Source organism: Orycteropus afer, unplaced genomic scaffold (assembly GCF_000298275.1).
Source record: "Orycteropus afer afer isolate SDZICR_OR568_19922 unplaced genomic scaffold, OryAfe1.0 scaffold00047, whole genome shotgun sequence".
Taxonomy (NCBI): Eukaryota; Metazoa; Chordata; class Mammalia; order Tubulidentata; family Orycteropodidae; genus Orycteropus; species Orycteropus afer.
In genome coordinates, this window is record NW_006921634.1 from 4,687,434 (window position 1) to 4,712,427 (window position 24,994).

Genomic DNA, 24,994 nt, shown 5'->3' on the forward strand with positions numbered 1-24,994 from the left:
CTGTTTAAGGAAGTGCCATACGGTTTACCACAATGGTTGTACCATTTTACAGTCCCACCAGCAGTCTGTAAAAGCCCCAGTCTCTCCACACCCTTGCCAGCATTTGTAGTTCTGATTTGTTGCACTTTGCTGTTAGTGCTGGGGTGAGATAATATCTCTTTTTTTTTTTTTTAGGCTGTAATCCTTACGGGAGAAGATTGCCAGGTCTTTTCTCTTGACCTTTCAGATAGCAGCCAAGCATTTAACCATTGTACCACCAGGACTCCCAAGAGAAACCCAGCCTCCATCAGAAAGCTTCCAAGGGAAAGAATCTAGATGCCCTTGTCAGCCCACCCCAGGGTTTCACAGCCTTCCCTATTAGGGAATTTTTATGTGCCATTTCTTTCCTCTAACCCCTCTTCACAAAATGCCACTACCTTTCACTTCCTTGAGCAAATAGGGATTTTAATCATTCTCTTTTTTACTTGGTTTTAATCCTCTGAAGGCCTGCCAGCCCCATTTGCAACAGTTAATGTGCAGAAACTTCACTCGCAATGAAAGTCATACTTCTCTTGGTAGCCTCGCATTTCAGCATTTTAAGGATCTAAGTAACACCGTCCTCATTAAATTAGGCTCAAATTGGAGAAGAGAATTACATACTTAAAAACACAGATGCAAAATGATGGATTAATGTTATACCTTAATGTAACACATTGTGACATGCAGTAAGAGTATTAGACCAATTAGCAAGCGAGTCTTCAGCTCAGGTTCATCATTTCTGCTGGGTATGTAGCAAAGGGATTGTGATTTGAAGGATAGCATTTATCAAATGCCCTTGGATAGGAAGTTTCCTCTTTAGTGACATGACCTGCATTCATTTAATGAAGACAGAACCCCATTGCCTGGTAACACAGCAAAGACCGAAGCACTGTACCAAAAGTACTCCCTCTAAATTGGCATTTATGTGTCAGACTTTATTTCTGAAAATCATTGAAATCCATTGCAATTGTACTTAAATTTGAGTTTTAATATATTCCCGGTATATACTGCTCTTCTTTTTGAGAGTTAATGATTCTTAGTTGATGCCATTTAGATGTGTTAGTATAGTCCCCAACCTTCTTTTCTGGTCTTGCATCTGTGTCAGTCTGATAGGTAACAAAGAACTGGGAACAATAAATCTCCCACTTTCTCTTGGAGTGAATGCCCAAGATACTGTCAGAGGCAAAATGAATGGAGGGTGGGGTTGGAGTTTGAGTCAACAATTAGTTGGGGAGGGAATGGTTTTCTGCTGTGGTAAAGCAAAGAAATCCTGTCACCAAGTTTAAAGGAACAGAATCTGCCTGGAGGGGAGCCATCGTCTTTGTGTGGCTGATTAATGTCAGCCTTGTAAACTCAGCACTTCAACAACAGGGCTAGGCGGCAGAGTGGAGAGCTTGGAGGACAGGGCAACTCCTGCTTAGGGGATCTGAACCCAGTGACTTGGAAGAGGGCTGGGCAAGAAAGCTGCACACCAAAATGCAGACCTGGAACACAGGTGATATTTTTAGTTAGATTTCAGTTCTCAGTCCCAGTGAAGGAAAAGCAGGCAACCTTTGAAAGCACCTTCCCTTCAGGCCTTGCTCCCACAGAGCGCACCAAACCAAACCAAACACACTGCCATGAGTCGGACCCGACTCATAGCGACCCCTCCTTGGGCTTGCTAGGCAGTATCACTGCTGAACTAGAGGTCCAAAAATCCTGTCAATTTCCTCCAAATCATCTGGAGGATGCACAACAATAACAGGTTCCTCTCAGTTTGGCCAGGAGCTTTGGTAGCATAGTCCCTAAGGCACTTGACTGCTAGCCACTCCTTCTAAAGAGTGGCTGGTGGGTTTGAACCACCAGCCTTCTGGTTAACAGTTCCAACACCTACCTCTCGTAACTCAGCTGGTTGTAGCTGAGTCAGTCATTACTTTCTTTGCTAAATGATCTTCTGGTCTTAAGAGGAGGATGTCCACAGACACATCTCCTGAAACCCTTGAGGGATTGGAACACAAAGCCTAAATAAAACAAGACCTTGCTTGTTGTCCCTCATGCTTGACCGAAAAATGCTACTGACACCAGGCAAGTCCATTAGCCCCTGGTTTACACACCAGTGAAATGGGTCCTAGTTGCCAGCAGATGCTCAGATCAAAGACCCTGCATGAATTTCCTGTCAAGTGTTTTTGTTGGTAAGCATGGAGTTCCATATGCTGGAGGTGGAATTCAATCCACGGGGAATGTGTGTGATTTGAAAACCTATGAGGTGTATTCATGTCAATCTCTCATGTGTTTCCATAAATGCATTTTTGTGACTTTGAGAGGTGTCATGAAACCGTCAAATCAATCATGGCAGCATCTGGGGCACACAGGCAGTTCTCACACCCAGGCAGAGCTATTGTTTTGGAGATCGTGCTTGATTTGATTGCCTTTGCAACCCTCTATGTTGTGCATTTAGCTCAGGAACTTGTGTTGAGGAATTTAATTTTTGGCCACTCCAAAAATAGCCAGAAAACTTCCCTAAAACCCTCTGCTGTGGGGCCTTATCTCACAGGGTAGCAAGAGAAGAGGAAAGCTTGCTGGTTCTTAATCCTAGTACGAATAAAACCAGAGGTTGATGTTTATATATCACAGGGTGGTTGTTTTGAAAGAGAAATAAAAGTAAATGATGAAACTTTGGGAAAAATGGACTCTCTGGAATGGAACCAAGAACTAGCTCTCAGTGCTGACCTTTTGGTTAAAGCCACATAACGCAATTTATGTCATCCCCTGTAGATATATTGTTTTATTGGTTTGCTGGGAATTTTGGTTTAAGGGAAATTGTATGTGAGGGGAGTAAAATGTTTAATTCTTATTACTGCCAAATATTTGTCCCTATGGTGAGATGTTATAATAGAAAAAACACATGCCTAAACCTTGTCCTCTAAGAGTTTATATCCTAGGGTTCCATGATTTACCGAAGACATTTTCAAACAGTTGTCATTGCTAAAGACCCCTGATTAATAACTATTTTCATTAATAACATTTAGAATCAAAATAGTGCTTTTTCAGCCTAGGAAGTTATCCCATTTTGCTTTTTAAGAATCTTAATTCCCAAAACTAACTGAAGTGTATAAAGCATTTTGAAGTGCCATGATCCTAATGAAGACATTTACATCCATCTTAGAGAGCATATTAGGTGGCACAGTGCCTAAGAGATTTTACTACTAGCTGGAAGGTTGGTGGTTCAAACCCACCAGCTGCTCCAAGGAAGGATGATGAGACAATCTACTTCCATAAAGATTTACCACCTTAGAAACCCAATGGGTGTCACTGTGAGTAGGAATTGATTCAAAGACAGTGGGTTTGTTTTTTTTTTTTTTTTGGTTTAGTTGAGAAGCAAAAGTCAATCAAATCATTGTTCCCTAATTTGTTAGTTGTTGGGATGCATTTCCTGGTTGATACGTTTTAGCTTTAATATACAATAAGGTAAAATGGTATTTTGGTAACTGTGTACACTTTTTGAAATCACAAAGTTGGCGATCAGTATGTGCCTGGATCCTCTCACCTCCTTGATGGAGTGCTCCAAGAATCAATGGCCCTGGATTTCACTCTTCTCTCTACACTCTCTTATGACCTCATTCATTTTCATGGATTTGCATGCCATCTGTGTGCTATGACCCTCAAATTTATAGCTGCAGCTTGGACTTCTCTAACTGCAGCTTCCTGTGTCTCCTCTCCTACTTGACATCTTCACTTGATGTGAAGATGCCCATTTGAAATTTAATCTGTCCAAACCTGGACTGCTGATCTTTTGTCCAAAATTGAATCCTCCTATAGTCTTCTCTTTCAGTTAATGGTGGCTGCCTCTTTCCACTTGTTCAGACCAAAACCTAGAAGACATTCTGGTATCCTCTCTTTCACATCCCACCTCCTACCATGATCAATGATCAGAAAACATTTCTTTCTCACCACCTTCAACTTCAGAATATATTTAGAACTCGATTATTTTACACTACATCCATGTTCCAAATACATCCAGGACATAATCATTGCTTATCACTTCTCCATTCAAAAGTATCCAGAACACTATCACTTCTTACCATCTCTCCATTCAAAGAATATCTATACCTGATCACTTTTTGCCACATCCAAGAGCCCCTCATTTATTACCACCCCCATGTTTAGAACAGCTCTGGAACCTGACCACTTCTAGCCACCTCCACCACCACAACCACCACCAGTAGCTGGGAACATATCTGCTAAGTCTGAGAAGCACTGTCAGGGATACCAATGTGACTAGCATCAAGAGGAGAGAAGTAGGACATGAGACCAGAGAGATAATGGGGCAGGGAGTAGATTGTGTCTACTGGTCTCCCTGCTTCCTCTTGCCACACTTCAGTCTGTTCATAATCAGTAGCCTGAGTGATCCAGTTAAAATCTAAGTCAGATCATGTGAGTCCTTTCCTCAAAGCCCTCCAGTGTCTTCCCACCTCAACTAGAAAAAAAGTCACAGTCATTAAATGGCCACTATCACCCCACACAATCCCCTCCCTGCGCGTTATCACTCTGATCTCATGTACTTCTCTCCTCTTGATGCCGGTCACATTGGTGACCCTGACAGTGCTCCTACACTTGCTGATATCTTAGCCTAGAATGTTCTGCCCTCAGATATCTGCTTTGTTCACTTTCTCACCCCCTTCAGGTCTTTCTTCAACTGTCCACTTCCTGTGACAGCCTGATTTAAAAACATGACTCCCCCAGCACTTCCTATTTCCCTTTATGGTTTTATTTTCTCCACAGCACTTTTTACCTTCTAACATATTTTTTTTTTTTAAGGTAGAATTTACATGCCATAAAATTCATGCTTTTCAAGCATATAATTCACTGTTTTTAGTATATTCACAGAGTTGTACAACCATCACCATTATCTATTTCCAGAAAATTTTTGTTACCCCCCAAAAAAAGAACCTCATGCCTATTAGTCACTCCCCACTACCTCCTTCCTCCATGCCCTGGCAATCGTTAACTTACTATCTCTATGAATTTACTAATTCTGGATATTTCATATAAATAGAATTGTATACTATGTGACCTTTTGTGTCTTTTTTATCACTTAGCATGTTTTCGAGATTCATCCATGTTTGTAGTAAGTATCAGTAATCCATTTCTTTTTGTGGGCAATTAATATTCCATTGTATGGATATATCATATTTTATTTATCCGTTCATCACTTGATAGGTATTTAGGTAAATTCCACCTTTTGTTAGTAATTAATAATGCTTTTATGAACATACATGTACAAGTTTTTACATGAACTTAAGTTTTCACTTGCCTTAAGTATATACTCAGGATTTGAATTTCTGAGTTCTGTGGTAACTATGGTTAATTTTTGAGGAGCCACCAAACTGTTTTCCACAGTGGTTACATTATCTTACGTTCCTACCAGCAATGTGCGAGGGTTCCAATTTCTCTACATCCTCAACATTTCTTATTGCCTGTTTTAAGGGAGCCATCCTAGTATGTGTGCAGTGATATCTTATTGGGATTTTGATTTGCTGACTGCTAACCAGAAGGCTGGGAGCTCTGGTAGCATAGTGGCTAAGGCACTTGACTGCTAACCAGAAGGCTGGCGGTTCAAACCCACCAGCCACTCCTCGGAAGGAAGGTTGGGCAATCCTACTTCCGTAGTGATACTGCCTCGGAAACCCAAGGAGGGGTCGCTATGAGTCAGGGCTGACTCGACGGCACATAACAACAACAACAAACAACAACCAGAAGGCTGGAAGTTCAAACCCACCAGGCACTCCTTGGAAGAAAGGTTGGGCAATCTACTTCTACACTGATACTGCCTCAGAAACTCAAGGAGGGGTCGCTATGAGTCGGGTCTGACTCAACGACATATAACAATAACAACAACGGCTAATAACAATAACAACAATGGCTAATAACAATAAAAACAATGGCTAATAACGAGTATCTTTTCACATGCTGATTGGCCCTTTGTATATCTTCTTTGGAAAAAAGTCTATTTGCCTATTTTTAAATTGGGTTATTTGTATTTTTATTGTGAGTTTTAAGGATTCTCATGGTGTTTATTTTGCTATTTTTTTAAATTATAGTTCCATTTTTAAAAAAAAATAAAATCTAATCCTACTTCTTGTTGTTGTTATGTGTGGTGGATTCAGACCCACCTCTTTGGGATTCCGAGGCAGTATCACTATGGAAGTAGATTGCCCCATCTTCCTTCCAAGGAGTGAATAGAATGTGAAATTTTCCTCAGGAAATATTTAACTCTTTTGTTCATTGCTGAATCTCTAGCACCCAGAAGAGTGCCTAATAAATCCTTAAAAAAAAAAAAATTGTTGAAGTAATTCATTAACTAATTTGTATTTCTTTTTCATTGTCACATATTGACCCATGTATATGTTGCTGTCTGAGTTTTTCTTAAAAAATCTTTTTTTAATATGTTAAGAATACCTATTTATATCTGTTGCAAATATTTTCCCAGTTTCCTTAACCTTTTAATAGAGTTGTATATTTCTAGCAAACTGAAATTCAATGTTTAAACTAGCAAAGCTCCCCATTTCTGTACTTTCTGTTTTTCTTTGTGTGGCTTTTTGAAAGTTGACAAAGCCATAAAATCTAGTGCACAGCTTTGGACCATATTCTTTTTGCTCACATTTTCACATCTCCTGCAGGCATCAACAGGAAGGTGATGTACTCCCTGGCAGACTCTGCTGGTGGGTTCTTCTCCATTGATAGCTCATCTGGCATCATTATCCTGGAGCAGCCACTGGACCGGGAGCAGCAGTCTTCCTACAACATCAGTGTGCGGGCCACTGACCAGAGCCCGGGGCAGGCCCTGTCCTCCCTCGCCACTGTCACCATCACTGTCCTGGACATTAACGACAACCCCCCTGTGTTTGAGAGGAGGGACTACCTGGTGACAGTGCCTGAGGACACTTCCCCTGGCACTCAAGTCCTTACTGTTTTTGCCACCAGCAAAGATATTGGCACAAATGCTGAGATTACGTATCTTATCCGGTCAGGGAATGAACAAGGGAAATTTAGAATAAACCCCCAAACAGGTGAGTAAATAGCAAAGCACTTAGGATTCAAGGTTTCAGTCTGTCCTGTTTGTATGCTCTTTCTAATGCTCTTAACTGCGCTTCAGGGTGGGCACTTTATCCTTCTCTGCCCCTCAAAGTAGAAGCAAATCCTCTCTTAGCAGGGACTACATGCAGACCCCAGAATGCCCTCCAGCACTCTACATTTAAGGACACCTCTGCTAAAAGTTAAGCTCCTAGCTGTGGACTAGAGGTAGTGCAAACAGTTAAGACACTCAGCTGCTAAACAAAAGGTTGGAGGTTCAAATCCACCTAAAAGTGCCTTGGAAGAAAGGCCTGGTGAACTACTTCCAAAAGTCAGCCATTGGAAACCCTATGGAGTACAGTTCCATACTGACACATATGGGGTCCCCATGAGTAAGAATCAACTCGATGGCCATTGGGGGCTAGGGGTGGCTGTGCACTTACTTGGCAAATACATGATCTCCAGATTAGCTTCAGGATTTCTCTGTAGGAGGGCTTGGGAGCAGAATGGGATTCATAGGTGGGGACAAGGAACTTGTCTTGAAGTATTTGCAAACTGTGCACGAGGGTCGGTTTGTTTTTTCTTTTTCTGTGTTTTCTTCGTTTCTATGTTTTGTACTTGGATCATCTGTTTATATGTTTGAGAGTCCTCCTGGAGATTTGGCTTCCCTTGCCACTTCCACACATAGGCTACCACTTTTAGATTCTTTGTCACAGGTCAGTCATCTGAATGATGACTTGCAGCCTTCTCAGCCCAGAACCCCAAGCCAAATTATCAGTCAGTTGGAACTGGCTCTGTGTTTGAACTCTGTTGTCTAGTCCTGATTATTTCTCACCTGGCCCCTTTCAGCCACTGGGAGATTGTATGCACCACCCAGGGAGAAGGTGTTTAGGAAGAAACCAAATGAACAGAGAGCCCTTGGGCTTTCTCTTCATCAGTAACTCAAGAACAAGTAGGAGTATTTTGAGTCAAGATGATAATTCAGAAAATAAGTTGAAAACAAATTTGGGTATTCTTTGAAGAGTGAACATACTCACCCTTGAGTTTTTGTAGTGTTTGCATTAATTTCTCCAAGCACTTTCATTTATTCTCATTTCGTTAACCTCTTGCTCTATGAATAGGCAAGGCAGTTCTCATTTTGCAGAAAAGAAAGGTGGGCATCATACCTAGCAGTCTTTCTTCTTATCACTCAAGAAGTAGACACTTGTTGAGCATGGTAGTAAAGGAAGTCTGTGCTAGCTGAGTGAATACAAACAAGAAACCATAGTGATTAGCAACATTTATTTAATAGCATGAATACACCAAGTTCCTATGAAATTGTTTTACATTTTTTTTCACATTCTCCATGTAAGAAAGCAGAGGTTCAGAAATGTTAAAAAAAAAAATTTCTCTAATGTTCAGTTAGTAAGTGAGGATTCTTGGATTTGAACTCAGATCTCCCTGACACTAGAATCTATCCTGACCTCTATGTAATACTATTACATTGTAGAGGATGCAAAAATGAAGGAGACACATTCCTGCCCTTCCCCTAAATATATTGTTGTTGTTATGTGCCATTGAGTTAGACCCGACTCATAGCGACCCCTCTTTGGGTTTCCAAGGCGATATCATTACGGAAGTAGATTGCCCAACCTTCCTAAATATATAGAAAAGTAGAAATATTGATGGAAGAATTGCATTAGCAGCTTCTCCCAACAGTAACTTTGTTTATTAAGGTCATTATTTCAAATTAAAATGTATGGGAATTTTCCTCATTTAAATATGTGGAAACCTTAGTCTGCCTAGTTATGGCCATTTTATATGAACACCATGGGAAGAGGCTAAGTACTGTTTAAATTTGGCATTGGATAACAAGACTGGATGCAAAATAAAGTACAAAGTGTGGTAATTGCTAAGAAAATTTAATTACTGGGGAAGTAGGCTGTTGTTACAGGTATGACTTTCGTTTTTCACCTGGTGTAGAATTAGCCTATGAGTAGCCTTAGCTCCCAGAGAAGTTCTCTGTCTGGAACTGTGAGCAAAGGTGACATCCTCATCTTGGTCCTGATGATTGTTCTAGGTGGGAAAAATTGCCAATGCCCTTGAGAACTGCTCTTCAGGGAGAATGATGGCCAACTGAAGAATGCAGTACTGGATTGCCTCAATGGAATGAGTTATGATGGAAGGGAGGTAGTGCTCACAGAGCACTTCTTAGGTGTGGCAGCTAACTAACTGCTTTCACTTGTTCTACATGTTTAATTGGTGGTTTGATGGTAGAATCCTCACCTTCTATGAGAGAGACCTAGGTTTGATTCCCAGCCAGTGCACTCATCTGCATCCATCACCTATCTGTCCATGGAGGCTTGCATACTGCTGTGATGTTGAATAGGTTTGAGCAGAGATTCCAGACTAAGATGGACTAGGAAGCAAGGCCTGGAGACCTATTTCTGAAAATCAGCCAATAAAAGGGCAATGAATGAATCGTGACAATCCAGTCCGCAAGTGATCATGGGAGTGGTGCAGGACCAGGCAACGTTTCATTCCATTGTGTGGGGTCTCTGTGACTCAGGGCCAATTCCACGGCAGCTAACAATGAAGACAACTTGCTTAATTTATATAAGTCTTGATTCAGACACTATCATCTCCATTCTGTAGTTGTTGGCACTAATCTCACACTTTATATTTGGCCACTAGGCTGTTCGGCTCCCAGGTATTGCCATTCCACTATGTCACCATACCTTGAGATTTCTGAGATCTTTGCTCTCTTTTTGCCATAATTGTTTTAGATAGGCACATTATCCCTTGGCAAGGCACCTTAGCTGTTAACTCAATTCAGTTCAATCTGAAAGTATCTACTTGCTGACAAAAGGTGGAGTCACACATTTCTGTCCACACATCTTGGCTCATTCTGTCTGCCTGGCTTTTACCTGAAGAACTGAGAGATGCATAACAGGGATGCTCATCCCTGTCCCTACTCCCTAGTTACACAAAAGTGAACAACACCAGAGATTTTCTGGCTACTTGAGAGAAGTTCAGGAACTATTGCAGAAACATACTAAGACTTTTTATCTCCTCAGCGCTGTGTTTGATGGATAGTTGTACTTTAACTGACAGCATTAATCAGACTTCTGGGATGCTTTCAGTAGGGCATTAAATAAATAGATTACTGAATATCTAAAATTTTTGGCTGGAGAGGATGCTAGAAATATTACCAAAATTATGGAACTGTTGACCAATGTTTTTACTTAGTTAAATCTGAAAGTCTTCATTTTTCTCCAAAGGGGGGATTTCTGTCTTTGAAGTCCTGGACTATGAATTATGCAAAAAGTTTTACCTGGTGGTGGAAGCCAAAGATGGGGGCACCCCAGCCCTCAGTGCTGTGGCCACAGTCAGCATCAACCTCACAGATGTGAATGATAACCCTCCCAAGTTCAGCCAAGACATCTATAGTGCAGTCATCAGTGAGGATGCCTTGATCGGAGACTCTGTCATACTGGTAGGTGCTAGAATGGGGGATTGGAACCCTTAATAGAGTGAAAAAGTAGCAAACTTTATGTTGGATTTTCTTCACAATTCCCATTTCAGTGTCCTTTAACCCCCAAGAACTCTAATCAGGCACCAAAAGCCCTAAAAGTCTTTCAGCGCTCCTTCTCCAGTTGAAAGGTTCAGATAGATTAATTTATACCAGGGTGTAAATGACTGATAATCACCTTCCTTGGAGTGTCTATTTTTTGAGAAAATAGACAATGGAGTAAGTGTTTTAATGATAGTTCCTACTTGTTTGTGACCTTAGATGATAAGTTATTGGGTGATTAAGGATAAAGTAAAATCTTTTCCCACCCCCACATACACACAGATACATGGGGTAGACAGCTACAAATGGGATATTTTGGTCATTTTTGAACAACCCTTTCCAGAAGGACTTTTTCTAAAGCCAGTAAGAACAAGCCATGTGTTCTGAGAACTCAAGTTCTTGTAGACCATAGATTACATTTTGGAAATGATGAGTCCCATCCTCACCATCTGCACCCCATTTATAGATTGGGCAGGTCCCTTCTATCCATCTTCCTCTATCTCTGATTCCTGCAGCAGCAATTGGTGGTAATAACTACACAACAGTATTTTATGTGTTCAATTCAGTAACATCAGTCTCATTCACAGTGTTGTACAGCCATCACCACCATCCAGCTCCAAAACCTTTTCATCACCTCAAACAGAAACCCAGTACCCATTAACAATTAACAATAGCTCTTCATTCCCTCCTCCTCCCAGTGCCAGATCCAGCTAATCGACTTTGGTCTCTATATATTTGCCTATTCTAAGTATTTCATATATGTGGGACCATACAATATTTGTTCTTTTGTGTCTGATGTATGTTACTTTGCATAATATTCTCAAGGTTTATCTACAACTTAGCATATATCAGACCTTCATTTCTTTTTGTGACTGAATGATATTCCACAGTGTGTATAGATCACTTTTTTTAATCCATTCATCTGGTGATAGATGCTTGAGTTGTTTCCAACTATTGGCTTCTGTGAATAACAATATATTCTTTACCCATCAGTGGTGGACTTCTCAGACCCTCCCTCCTTCCTGAACATTACAAGACTCTTTCCACACACATAAATCCCAACATTACAAATGTGGAGCAACAGATACTGGGGCAGTATGTTTGCTGTGTGAGAAAGGGAAACTCTCTTGATTTACTTAACATGGAAATGAATAAATTTAGAGAATGCCTGACTCAGTGCCAGAGGGCATTGCTCTGCACAGTTCAGAAGGAATCATGAAAGCATCCCTATCAGTTAGTTTTGGACTCTGCCCTTACTGGCTCAAGGCCTGAGGAAAATCAGGTCTAATAAGCATCGAGATTTAGGCACTTACGAATTAATATGGAAATAAAATTGCAGCTTCAGTGCTGGTTCTGCCCTCCTTCAGACAACTGACCATCTCTTCCACTAGGGGCAAGCTCCCAACTGCCAGAGCTCTGGCCATTTTAGCAGACCTGGGACCCTGAGAATAAACCTTTTCTCTGTCTCTTATGTTGTGTCTTCTCTTTGTTTTGCTTTTTTTCCATGAAGCTAATAGCAGACGATGTGGATAGCCAGCCCAATGGGCAAATTCGTTTTTCCATTGTTAATGGAGATAGAGACAATGAATTTGCTGTGGATCCTATCTTGGGACTTGTTAAGGTTAAGAAGAAATTGGACCGGGAACGGGTAAGCTAGTTTAAGCCAGCACTCCCTTCCTATCCTCACCCACTTCTTCACGGGAATCAGGGACACAGACCATGAGTATGAGTAGAAAGTTTCTCCATTCTAAACAATGAGAGTAAATGGGGATGGGCTAAAGTACAAGGTGAAGTATTTTGGGTTAGACCTTCAAAAGAAGTGCCTGTCCATTGATGCTGGCAGTTTCTTACTTATGGAACATTTAAAGAAAAGGGAAATATGTATCTTTATAGATTTTCAAATTTGTTTCTTCGTACAATGAGAGGGCAGAAAAGTGCTTTGAGCATTAAGACCCGTGGTTCTTGCTTCATTAGGAACTTAGCCCTAGGTGAGCAGAGACCAAACAACCACCTGAAGCCACCCAGGTCACAAAGAATGACCCAGATTTTTCTGTCTGAAGTTAAATTAAGGTTTTAAGCATTTTCTATCTTGACCAAAAATATATTTCTTCAAAGAGAAATTAAATATGGAAAAGATGTCATAGTAGATGCTGAAAAACAGAAAACCTTACTATGTGATGTATTCCCATGTCTTCAAAAGTATTAGACTTCATAAAGACAAATTAGTGGTGACAACTCTAGAACAAAGGCCTGGAACCATGGTTCTGATGAGAGGAGGCAATTTTTACCTCCCAGGGACATTTGGCAACGTTTGGAAAAATTTTTTCATTGTTACAAGGTGAGAGGTGCTGCTGGCATCCAGGAGGCACTGGTAAACACACTAGCAGTTAACATCCTAAACCATCAATGTTTGTCAAAGTTCAGGTGGCTGGTCACAAAGGCAGGCTTGGGAGCCTTTGTTAACACAGATGGCCCTGTCATAGATCACAAGGTGCAGCAGGAACTGATAACTGTATCTTAGAGAGAAATCAAGTTAATTAATTATAACACAAAGTTGAAGCCAGGTTTTAAAAAAATGACATCTGTCATGGATTGAATTGTGTACCCCCAAAATTTGTGTCAACTTGGTTAGGCCATGGTTTAAAAGTTATCTAATAAAACAGTGTGGCAGATATGTAATGATACCCCATGATGTGATCTGATGTGATAAACTGATTAGGTATAAAAGGATTATGATTAAGGGTGATTGCAACACCTTAGTCCCATCATAGCCCTGATTCATGTAAGGGCAACTTCACTGGGGTGTGGCCTGCAATGCCTTTTATCTCACAAGAGAGAGCAGGGAACAGAAAGGGGGGACCTACTACCACTGAGAAAGAGGAGCCAGGAATGGAACGCATCCTTTGGACCCAGGGTCCCTGCACTGGGATCCTCCCAGGACCAAGAGACACACACACAGAGAAAGTCTTCCCCTAGAGCCAATGCTCTGAGCTCAGACTTCTGGCCTCCTAAACTGTATGAGAATAAGTTTGTGTTTGTTAAAGCCATCTACTTGTGGTATTTCTGTTATAGCAGCACTAGAGAACTGAAACAGCTTCTTAACTAAAAATATGGAGTCTTATTCTAACACTGTAGAGTCAGTCCTAACAAAGCAAAAATCTTTATCCTCTCAATTCCCCCTATGAAGCATCAATCAGTTCTCATGAACTCATACTGAGCTTCTTTCCTGGAGTGGACTCATCTTAAATTGAACAATCACCCAGCTCGAAGGTATGAGCAGGAATGTTGTTGGTTCCAAACAGATCTGTGGAGGGAAGATAGGCAAAAGTCCAGCCAGATATTGAGGCATAGACACGGCACCATCCTAAATGCACAGGTCAGCCCCAAATAACAAAGAATGATCTCGTCCCAAATGTCAGTGGTGAGAAATTCTGGTCCAGAGAATCAAAGTGAAGATGGCTGATCTTTAACTAAGCCACTGTGTGGTCCTAAAGTTCCTCTGAACATGAACAGAAGGAGTAAGTGCTGCACTTCTTTACTGTCAGTGGTTTCTGCTGTGACAGGTGTCTGGATACTCCCTGCTTGTCCAGGCAGTGGACAGCGGCATTCCTGCCATGTCATCAACTGCAACTGTCAACATAGATATTTCTGATGTGAATGACAACAGCCCAGTCTTTACACCTGCTAACTACACTGCTGTGATTCAGGTAAGCAAATCTCACCTACCAGACACTTGCCCTTACTTACTGAGCCTCTTTCCTCTGCTGTGGTATACTCATTATGTTTAATTATGTTATTAGATAGAGAGATAGATAAGTAGATAGCTGCCATTGCATCAACTCCGACTCATGGAGACCTTACATACCACAGAATGAAACACTTTCCAATCCTACATCATCCTCACAGTAGCTGGCATCTTCAGTCCATCATTATGACTGTTATGCCAATGCATTCATCGAGGGTCTCCTTCAGTCTCGTTGACCCTCTGCCTTGCCAGACATGATGTCCTCTAGCAATTGATCCCTTGTGATGAGTCCAGAGCAAGCAAGTCAGACAGTGTTCTGTTGTGATCATAAGGTTTTCATTGGAAAATTTTCAGAAGCAGATCACCAGGCCTTTCTTCCTAATCTCTCTAGTCCTGGGAGCGCTGCTGAAACCTGTCCAGAATGGGTGACCCTGCTGATACTTGAAATACCAGTGGCATAGCTTCCAACATCACAGCAACACACAAGCTACCACAGTACAATAAACCAACAGGCAAATGGTAGACTATTATTATTACCTAAAGTCAACTCAATGACAATAATCCTTTCATAAAACCTACCACAATTGGGTTCTTTCTAAGTGTTGGTTGCTTTACATATATCAGTTATCCTCACAACAACAATGTGAAGCAGGATGATGGGTTGCCCCACTTTACAGTTGAAGACACTAAGGATCTGAGAAGTTAAGATGCTCACCTACCATCATGTAGCTGCTAATGGAGGGTCAAAATGTGAACTCGGGCCTGTCTTCTGCAAAAACTATTCTCCTTCCACGATGACAGGCTGCCTTTGAGCAACCTTGTGCTGTTCTGGCAATAGAGGGAGATTGATGCAAGACATCTTGTTAGTCAAAGGGAGATTGGGCACTAGGATAGAACTGCTACTTATTAATCTCCCATAAGCAATTGGTTTAAAATTTTAAATCCAACTGCTCTTTAAATTAGACAATAAGATAGAGTGACTTTCTGTTAGTATTCTGCTATCAGGGGGAACTGACTTTGCCTCCCATCATTTTTTTATTTCAAAGATATTTCATGAGTATAGTGCTGGGCACTGAGCTACCTCCACTTCTTAGTATTTCTAGAAGCTGGAAGCCAAACTTCAGGCAGATCAGGAGATTCAACCCTGGAATATCATCAGTTCGAAGGACTTACAGGAGACAGGGATTGATATCCATGTTGTAGGGGGCCACAGATATTCTAGATAAACAGTTCTTGCCCATACATTATGGCCTCAAAATCACCACCACCACCACCACCCACGATTTTCAGAGCTTTATGGGTAGAAGGTGAGATGAGAGGGGATCAGGCCTTAAGGAGCCCTTTTGGAATACACTCAAGACTTTGAGTCTGACCATCCATAACCAACCTCTCCTCTATACCACTGAGCTGTCCAGGAATCAGACTGGGAAGCAGGCATAAAGCAAGCAGCTATCAGCTTCACTGCCACCCCTTTGCCAGAGAAATCACTTCCTTCACCAGGGATATTTTGGTTTCCTCCCCTCAGTGATGCTTTATTCCAGCAGCCACGCACTTTTACCCCTCTCCTGCTCCCACAGCGCTCCACTGGGAGTCTACTCTATTTCTCTTCCCCTCCGGTTGCACTTCCCAGGACTGTGCCATAGTGGCACTCTGCCTCTCACTGCTTCTGTGTGTTTGCCTCACAACAAAAAGGCTTTGCTACACAGTATTCCGTTTTATGACATGCATCGGTCAGCCTGACAGACTGTTTTCAGAGGCACAACAGGAAGTCAGCACTGAAAGCACCAGGAATCTCCAGCCTGTGGGCGGGACTGTGTCTCTTATCTGGAGCACTGGGCCTGTCTGTGTCATATTTCATCCTTCTTTCTCAAAGGGTGACCCTGAGGGCACACATTTTCTCTCCCTCTTCCTCTCTTCTATGGAGGAAACAGCCTTTATCGAGTGAGCAAACAAATCAATAAATCGTCAGTTTTGTGTGGTGCTGAGTATGTTGTCAGTGTGAAATAGTAAATCTTCCCTGGGCTTAGGCAGTCACATGGCTGATTTCAGAGGGAAATGGTGCCTCGCTCTTGATGACCAAGAGGGCACTTGAAAGGAGGAGCAAAATGAGAGGGCTTAGAGGCCTTCTCTCTTTTTACTTCACAAGATGTTTCTCCCTTTTTCCAACCCAGAGTCACTTCCTTAATCCAATGCTTTTTTTTTTTTTTTTTGAGAGCCAATTTTTTATTTGTTCATCTCTTGCATTTGAATTATTCTTCAATGACATCCTTGGCCTGAAATTTTTTGCCATAGTCTCTAACAACTACACCACTGCAACCAACCACTTCAAAGGTTTCCCTTCTCTGTCACTTCTGCAGAGGCCTGAGGCAGTGGTGGTTCAGTGCTAAAATTCTCACCTTCCATGTGGGAGCCCCAGGTCCAGTTCCAAGGCAATGTCTCCTGCACAGCTACCACCCCTCTGTCAGAAAGGCTTGCTGTGGCTGTGATGCTGAGCAGGTTCCAGCAGAGCTTCCAGACTGAGAAGAAAGGCCTGAGGATCTACTTCTGAAAATCAGCCAGTGAAAACCCTATACATCACAGTGGTCCTGATCCACAGCTGATCATGGCGATGGTGGAGGGCCAGGCAACGTTTTGTTCATTGCGCCTGGAGTCACCATGAGCCAGAGGCCAACTCAATGGCATTCATTCCCCATTCCCCTAGTTGCTTGTTGTCATAGCCTTAATCAAGTTGATGCCGTGCTCAGCACAAAGGGCCTCCACTAACTTGATGTACACAGGCTTAGCACAGATGGATGCGAGTGCACAATGATGCACTTGGCACCAGTCTAAACCTTTGACAGCTTTGCGAATTCCCCATGCTAGGTAATCATGGATGAGGGTGGTCTTCAGCACTTCTTATAAAGTAGTATTAATGTCCATTACATCTCTAACAGCAATACCTTCCTCGGCCATGGTAGTGATATCGGGTGGAACTAAATCTTGAATGTACCCAAGCTTCCAAACCTTTGTACAACTCAGAGGCAGCAAAGAAAGAGCCCAGCACATGGTTTTTATAAGACTGATAACCTCAAATATGCCTTCTCCGTGCTCATTTCCAAACTTCAGTGTATCATTGTCATCATTTCTGTGACCCAAACTCACTTAATCTTAAATCAACATCATCCAAGGATCTGAACTGGTGAAATAGACTTTAGGCCCAAGCTGTGGTCATGGTACAGTCTAAACAGAGTGGGGCAATAAAACCAATGTCTGAGCCACAGAGGAATTTAATTTGGCATTTTCTAAGTGAGGATAATCTTTGCCATAAGAAGGAGTGATGAAGGGTCTGTGTGTCCGTTTGGGGGAAAAGGCAAAGAGGTTCCGCAAAATAATGCTTATATAATCATTTGCATCAGGGCTTCCAGAACTTCTGATGAAGTTTAGGATTTTCTTTCTCTGCTTTTTCAAGTTGAGAGAGATTCTGCCCCTCCGCCCTTTCCTCAGGAAGCACATCCAAACTGTGTAATGCCCAGTTCTCCACCTGGCACAGGCCTTTGTATATTTACTCTAAAGTTGCCACCATGTCCCCCTACTCCCAGAGTCCCATGTTGTGAGTGTTCGGCCTCAGCCTAACTGTGTTGTGACAAGTGTGAGGGAGTGCCTTCCCATCCTGGCAGGTTGATGTTTTCTTGGCCTGAGAGGATTTTCAACATAGTCACAAAGGTCAGTGAATACCATTTATTCCCAGCACTGCTCAGGTAAATTCAGGGTCTTACAAGTATACTGAGACAAGTGTAGCCCAGAACCACCCTTGGAATTTACAAATCTTTTCAATACAAGTCTTTGTATTCTCACTTGCAGTTTGTTGTCTCATGGGGCACTTGGGAGGAAGGAGCTAACAACGGAAAATGCAGTGCTTACGGGTGCAAGCATGTTTTCAGAAGACAAGATAATATCACAGGGATTCCCTTCTACTAAAAGCCCTGTTTTCTAGCACAGCACTCCCAGCCAGTAATGACGGGTTTGTGGGTTTGATTTTTTTTTTTTCAAATGTGAATAGAGGTGTAATTTTATCTTCCTTTTTAATATACTCTTTTATACAGGAAAATAAGCCAGTAGGCACGAGCATTTTGCAGCTGGTAGTGACAGACAGAGACTCCTTTCACAATGGGCCTCCCTTCTCATTTTCTATTTTGTCGGGAAATGAAGAGGAAGAATTTATGTTGGACCCACATGGGGTCCTGAGGTCAGCCGTGGTCTTCCAGCACATGGATTCCCCAGAATATGTGCTGTGTGTCCAGGTATGGTCACATTCTCTGTCTGCATCATGATATTTTTTACTCCTGTTTGCTTCTGTGCCTGTTGGTTGAGTTTTCTTTGTTGAGCAAGTCAACATAATTCATTACCATGCAGGAATGTTCCTCTTTTAATCTCAAATTCAATTTCACACCAATAAAAGCGGCCTCTGTGTGTGAAATTGAACAGGAAGGATAGGAGGCATCATTGTTCAAGAGGGACATTCCTGTAGGGTGTGCCAAGCAGACAGTCACTAAGCTTAAATCTGCAGTCTGGAAAAGTGTGCAGTTCTAACTGACACCTAAAGACAAGTAATTGTTCAAGACTTGCTGCCTTAAACAGGGTATTATTTTTCACATTATCCCAATTGAGGAAGGCACTCATCACATTGTAATGTGCTTGAGCCATACGGTAGCCTCTGCCTTCAAGGAAATTTTCCCTTGTTAGACTCCCCAAGTAAGGCCAACATGGACCAAGGACTCAGCTGGCAATGGCCTCAAGAAGATGACCCATACCCCCTACATTTCAATTCCTCAAGCTGTTTATGCTATGTGAAATGAATGCTACAAAAGGGCAGCAAAGGTGACAGGTCTTGAAAGGGTTTAGGTAGGAGCTAGAAATAAGAAAACACTGTAAAGTTCACATGTGTGAATTTTGCCAGTCCCAAAGTTTGGGTGCAATCACTGACACTAAGGGACTTTTTATTTTTCTACCACAATTGCCCACAGAGGGCAACTTAAACTCATTATTATTAGTGCTAATAATAACAATACCAACAAAAAAAAAAAAGACAACTTCACTGCCGTCCAGTCGGATCCGACTCATAGCAGCCCATCCTTGGGTTTCCGAGGCAGTATCACTATGGAAGTAAATTGCCTAATCTTCCTTCTGAGGAGTGGCTGGTGGGTTTGAACCACCAGCCTTCTGGTTAGCAGTCAAATGCCTTAGGCACTATGCTACCAGAGCTCCCAATAATAACAATAGCAATTATTTATATTTCTATAACACTTAATTGTATACGTTATCTCTTTTGGTAAGTTATATATTATTCCACTCCATGAAATCTTCCAAATTAATGTCTTCTGGCTCTGAACATACCAATGAACTCTTCCACTGCCATCCCCTCCTATATAAATAATTATATATCACAGTGTAGGTGCACAAAGGAAAGTAGCTATTTTTAAAGCCTTTTCATAGAAGCTAATAAGTTCTTTACATATTCTCTCTAGTTGTTAAAGACCAGAGGTTTGATATCTTAGACTCTGGAATCTCCTTAGAGGACTTTCTCCTTGTAATCCCTCATAGTACACTTCCAGCAAGTCCTGTGTCTCTTCCTTCATAAGGACCCTGTTTGCATCAGTTACATTCCCACAACCTTTGCCCCGCTTTTTTCTACGTCTCCCACACTGGTACTATTGCAGAAGCCTCCTGGGTGATACCTCTGGCTTCAGCCTCATTTTCTTCTATGTCCTCCCCAAACACCTCCAAGGTGAATCATCCCACTTTGATTCTGTCATTCCCTTAAACCAGAGGACAGCAAACTGGAGCCCCTGAGCTAAATCCTGCCCTCAAGTTATTTTGTAAATAACTTTGTGTTTTGGAACACAGCTTTGCTTACCTGCTTATTGGCCATGGCTGTTTTTGTGCTACAACAGCAGAGTTGAGCAGTTGCAAGAGAGATCAAATAACCTGCAAAGCCTAAAACATTTGTTATCTAGCTCTTTACAGAAAAACTTTGCCAATCCTTTCCCTAAACTAAAACCATCTGTGGCTACCCTGTGCCCTGCAAATGTGTAGCCTGCAGGCTATATTCTGGACTAGACTATTTCAGATGTTGTATGCCAGTGCCTTTTAGCAGGCATCACTCTCCTGTCTTTCTCAAGCCACAGGCCCATTATTCTCTATCGCTTTACATCCAGCAGCTACTCCCATTTCTGTCATCTTTCTAGCCTCTCACATTTGATTGGGGAACTTCTGATCTATAAAGTTCAAACCTATCATTGTCTTTTAGGCCCTCCAGGGTTTGATTTCAAGTTCAACTGAAGTTGCTAATCTTATCTCCTTCTGAATGAACTTTCCATTTCACCATCTCTGGTTCACAAAGTCCACCAAATAAAGCATGTGGTGATGTAATGATGGTAATAATAAAAATAATATTACATTACATTAACTATCATGCTGTAAGTACATTCTGTGGGCATGGCTGAGCTAAGCACATTGTAATCATTATCTCTTTTCATCCCCACATACTTCTGTAAGACAGTTACTCTGTTTTACTTATATCAGAGATAACAACATTGAAGCTCAGAGAAGTTCAACAACTTAATCAAAGCTAGATGTGCAGTGAGTGGCAGAGCCAAGATTCAAACTTGGGTCTGTGTGATGCCCAAGCCCCTGCTCTTATACTGCCTTCCACATATAAGGACCTATCTACCTATTCCCACCTGGCCTACAAGATCCATCATGACCCCACATCCCCAGATACCTGCCCTGGAGTGTCAGCCTGTGGGAATTTCACCTTCTCCTTAAGTCCTACCACACTGACTGCCTCCTTGCCACACATGGTGGATACTCAGGAAAGTTCTGTTGTCACAGTGGTTGTTCTGTCAAGCCTTATAAAAAGATGGAAGAGAAAGAGGTTTTCTTCAAACCATATATTTTTCCTATTGGTGTACTGTTTTTGATTCTAACTTTTCATATGGTACAATTTCCACTTACATAATACTTCTTTTTAAATGGACAGAAAAGATGCCATCTGGTCCAGTCAAAAGTACTGAATTCAAAAGAGAATAAACATTTCTGCTTTGAGTGGAAACACCATTTGTGAGGTCCCCCTGTGCTTTCTGTCCAAAATTAGAACAAGGCCAGGCTGCTGCAGGCATGTTGGATTTCATAGGCCCTTCTATCCTACTTTCTTCCCTACATACCTCCTACCCAGCTTTATTGTATTGACACATTTTATTGTTCATAACAAAGTGTACAAACGGGAATTGGAGGTGATGAATATTCCTCTTACTTAAATGCGCACCTTCAACAGGTTGCAGAAGAGTGACAGGGGATGAAGGAAGAAGCAAATGTAGTTCAAGGTACAGATGTCTTCTGAGGTTTTTCTGTTTTTGTTTTTGTTTTTAATTGTTATGACTTTGTCTTAGTTATTTGCCTTTCCCCCTCTTGGTTGCTGTAGGCAAAGGACTCAGGTAAACCCCAGCAAGTTTCTCATTCCTACATCCATGTGCGGGTCATCGAGGAAAGTATCCACAAGCCCACGGCCATCCCCTTGGAAATTTTCATTGTCACTATGGAAGATGACTTTCCTGGTGGGGTCATTGGGAAGATCCATGCCACAGATCAAGACATGTATGATGTGCTCACATTTGCCCTGAAGTCAGAGCAGAAAAGCTTGTTCAAAGTGAACAGTCATGATGGGAAAATCATTGCCCTAGGAGGTCTGGACAGTGGCAAGTATGTCTTGAATGTCTCAGTGAGTGACGGCCGCTTCCAGGTGCCCATTGATGTGGTCGTCCATGTGGAGCAGCTGGTGCACGAGATGTTGCAGAACACCGTCACTATCCGCTTTGAGAATGTGTCCCCTGAGGACTTTGTGGGGCTACACATGCTGGGGTTCCGGCGCACCCTGCGGAATGCAGTTCTCTCCCAGAAGCAGGACAGCCTGCACATCATCAGCATCCAGCCTGTGGTGGGCACCAACCAGCTGGACATGCTGTTTGCAGTGGAGATGCATAGCAGTGAATTCTACAAGCCAGCCTACCTGATCCAAAAGCTGTCCAATGCCCGCAGGCACCTGGAGAATGTCATGCGCATCTCCGCCATCCTGGAGAAGAACTGCTCAGGGCTGGACTGTCAGGAGCAGCACTGTGAGCAAGGCTTGTCTCTGGACTCCCATGCACTCATGACCTACAGCACAGCTCGCATCAGCTTTGTGTGTCCACGTTTCTATAGGAATGTGCGCTGCACCTGTAACGGTGAGTGTGGTATAGTGTGCCTTCTTATCTCCCAAGCTTTTAGGAGGAGATTGGGTTGCCATTCGTAACATACAGGCTCATTAAACAAAATATTTGTTAATCACCTACTACTTGCCCAGTAGTTTCTGGATGGTGCAAATAGTTAGGAGCTAGGAGTTCTGGTGGCGTAGTGCCTAAGGCATTTGACTGCTAACCGGAAGGCTGGCGGTTCATACCCACCAGCCACTCCTCAGAAGGAAAGTTGGGCAATCTACTTCCATAGTGATAGTGCCTTGGAAACCCAAGGAGGGGTCATTATGAGTCGGATGCAACTCAATGGCAGTGAGTTAAATGACTAACTGAAAGGTTGGTGGGCACCTACCCAGAGGTGCCTCGGAAGACAGGACTGGTGATCTGCCTCTGAGAGCCTTGAAAACCTTAAGAAGCAGTTGTACTCTGCACATATGGGATCTCTATGAGATGAAATTGGCTCAACAACAGCTTTGCATCTGGCATCATTATAAATGCTGAGCTACAAGGGTTAAAAGGCAAGCTCACTCCCTACTCTCATGGAACTTGTAGGTTAGTGAGTAGTACAGACATACAGATAGAAAAGCTTGAGTCCATGTGGCAAGTATTATAGAAGAAATACAAAGTCTTTTTGGGAAGACCCATTTCCTAAAGGGAATATCCTCTAAGTAAAGATAAAGGATAGGCAGGAATTGGACATGTGAAATAAGGAGCCCTGCTGGCACAATGGTTAAGTATTCAACTGCTAACCAAAAGATGAGTAGTTTAAACCACCGAGTGGCTCCACAGGAGAAAGCCCTGGTGATCTGTTCTCATAAAGATTACAGCCTAGGAAAACCTATGAGGCAGGTTTGCTCAGTCACACAGGGTTGCTATGAGTCACAAATCAGAATTTGACTCAACAGCACCTAACAGTTCATACTAACACAGCAGCAAACATGTAAAGAGGCTTAAGGAGACAGAATATTTCAGGCAGAGGGACAGCTTATATGAGCAAGGGCATAAGGGCAAGGAGGAAACCTACACTGAGGGGCTGGCAGAAGCAAGGGAGTAATGACAAAGAAGCCCAGTGAGCAGGCCCAGTGGTCACACAAGGCCCATTGGTTAAGATGAAGAATTTAGAGATTATCCCAAGGCAGTGGGAACCAGTGACTGATTTGAAGTGAAGAAGTGACAGGATCCAGATCAGTCTTTTACAAAGAGCTGCAGAGGGGAAAAGATTAGAAGAGGCCAGACCAGAGGCAGGAAAACAAGTGAGGAAGCCATAGCAGAGGGTAAGGGCAGTTCGATTGGCTTCAGTGAAAAACAGAGGCCAGATGTCCGGGACCACAGTCAAGGGATGGATCCAGCCCTCTGAGCAGCAGGGATGGAACGATTCATGCTCATTGATGTAACTACAGTCATTGAACCTTGACCTTTGCTGGCCAAAGGTCATGGCTATGCAGAGTCGTAGGCCCACAGCATTCACTGAGAAACATTGCTCTCCATCAATTCACTGCCCTATTGTAAGAAACTTGCACTCAGAATTTCCTCTAGCCAGTGTGAACTTTGTCCAAAGGGTCTGTGGCCTAAGAGAAGCCATTTGTAAAACATCCTTTTAGGTAATTGGAGAGAGGCAAGGCCCCAGGCCTCCTCCCCTATAAAAAGTTCTTGGTGGCAGTTTGGAGAATGAGCTCATCAGAGGAAGGCCCCAGAGAGCACAGCTCCCTTCAAGAGACATTTTGGCAGTCTCCAAGCAGCCCAGAGGAGTGCCAGCCACTCTGCAGGTACCCAGTGAATTCTGCTTAGATTTCTACCAGGCAGAGGACGTGATGTCCAGAACTGTTGAATATGTGAATTAGCTCCAAAATGGCTCAAAGCATGCCTGCTAGGTGAAATGCACTTCTAGCAGATGTTGCCAACATGCAGAATTTATGAATGCCAGCTGTCCACGCCTTACCTAGATTTCCTTTGTAGGCAAACTGATCTGTGCAACAAACTCTGTTAGGGCCTTAGTGCACACAGCAGGGTTCAACGGAGTTTCAGGACAGGACTGAGCAAACCTTGCTGGAGAAACTATAAAACCAAACTTATTGCAGTTGATTCCAACTCATAGCAACCCCCATTGAGTTTCCATGGCTATAAATCTTTACGAAAATAGATCACCCCATCTTCCTTTTGCAGAGTAGCTGGTGGGTTTGAACTGCTGACCTTCTGGTTAGCAACAAAATGCCTTCCTTATCCACTATGCTACCAGAGCTATACCAATACATCACCAGAAACTATTGTTGTTGTTGTTGTTATGTGCCTTCGAGTCAGACCTGACTCATAGCGACCCCTCCTTGGGTTTCTGAGGCAGTATCACTACAGAAGTAGATT

General features: G+C 42.5%; 1 protein-coding gene across 1 annotated transcript in view; it reads left to right on the plus strand.

Annotated features, from left to right (window-relative positions):
- Positions 1–24,994, plus strand: part of FAT3 (FAT atypical cadherin 3) — a 722,716-nt gene that overhangs the window by 629,976 nt on the left and 67,746 nt on the right. The window contains exons 13-18 of the mRNA XM_042780568.1: positions 6,678–7,067; positions 10,332–10,546; positions 12,135–12,272; positions 14,188–14,331; positions 18,452–18,649; positions 21,829–22,627. Of these exons, the coding sequence (XP_042636502.1) occupies positions 6,678–7,067; positions 10,332–10,546; positions 12,135–12,272; positions 14,188–14,331; positions 18,452–18,649; positions 21,829–22,627 (1,884 nt within the window). The remainder of the gene's footprint in view (positions 1–6,677; positions 7,068–10,331; positions 10,547–12,134; positions 12,273–14,187; positions 14,332–18,451; positions 18,650–21,828; positions 22,628–24,994) is intronic.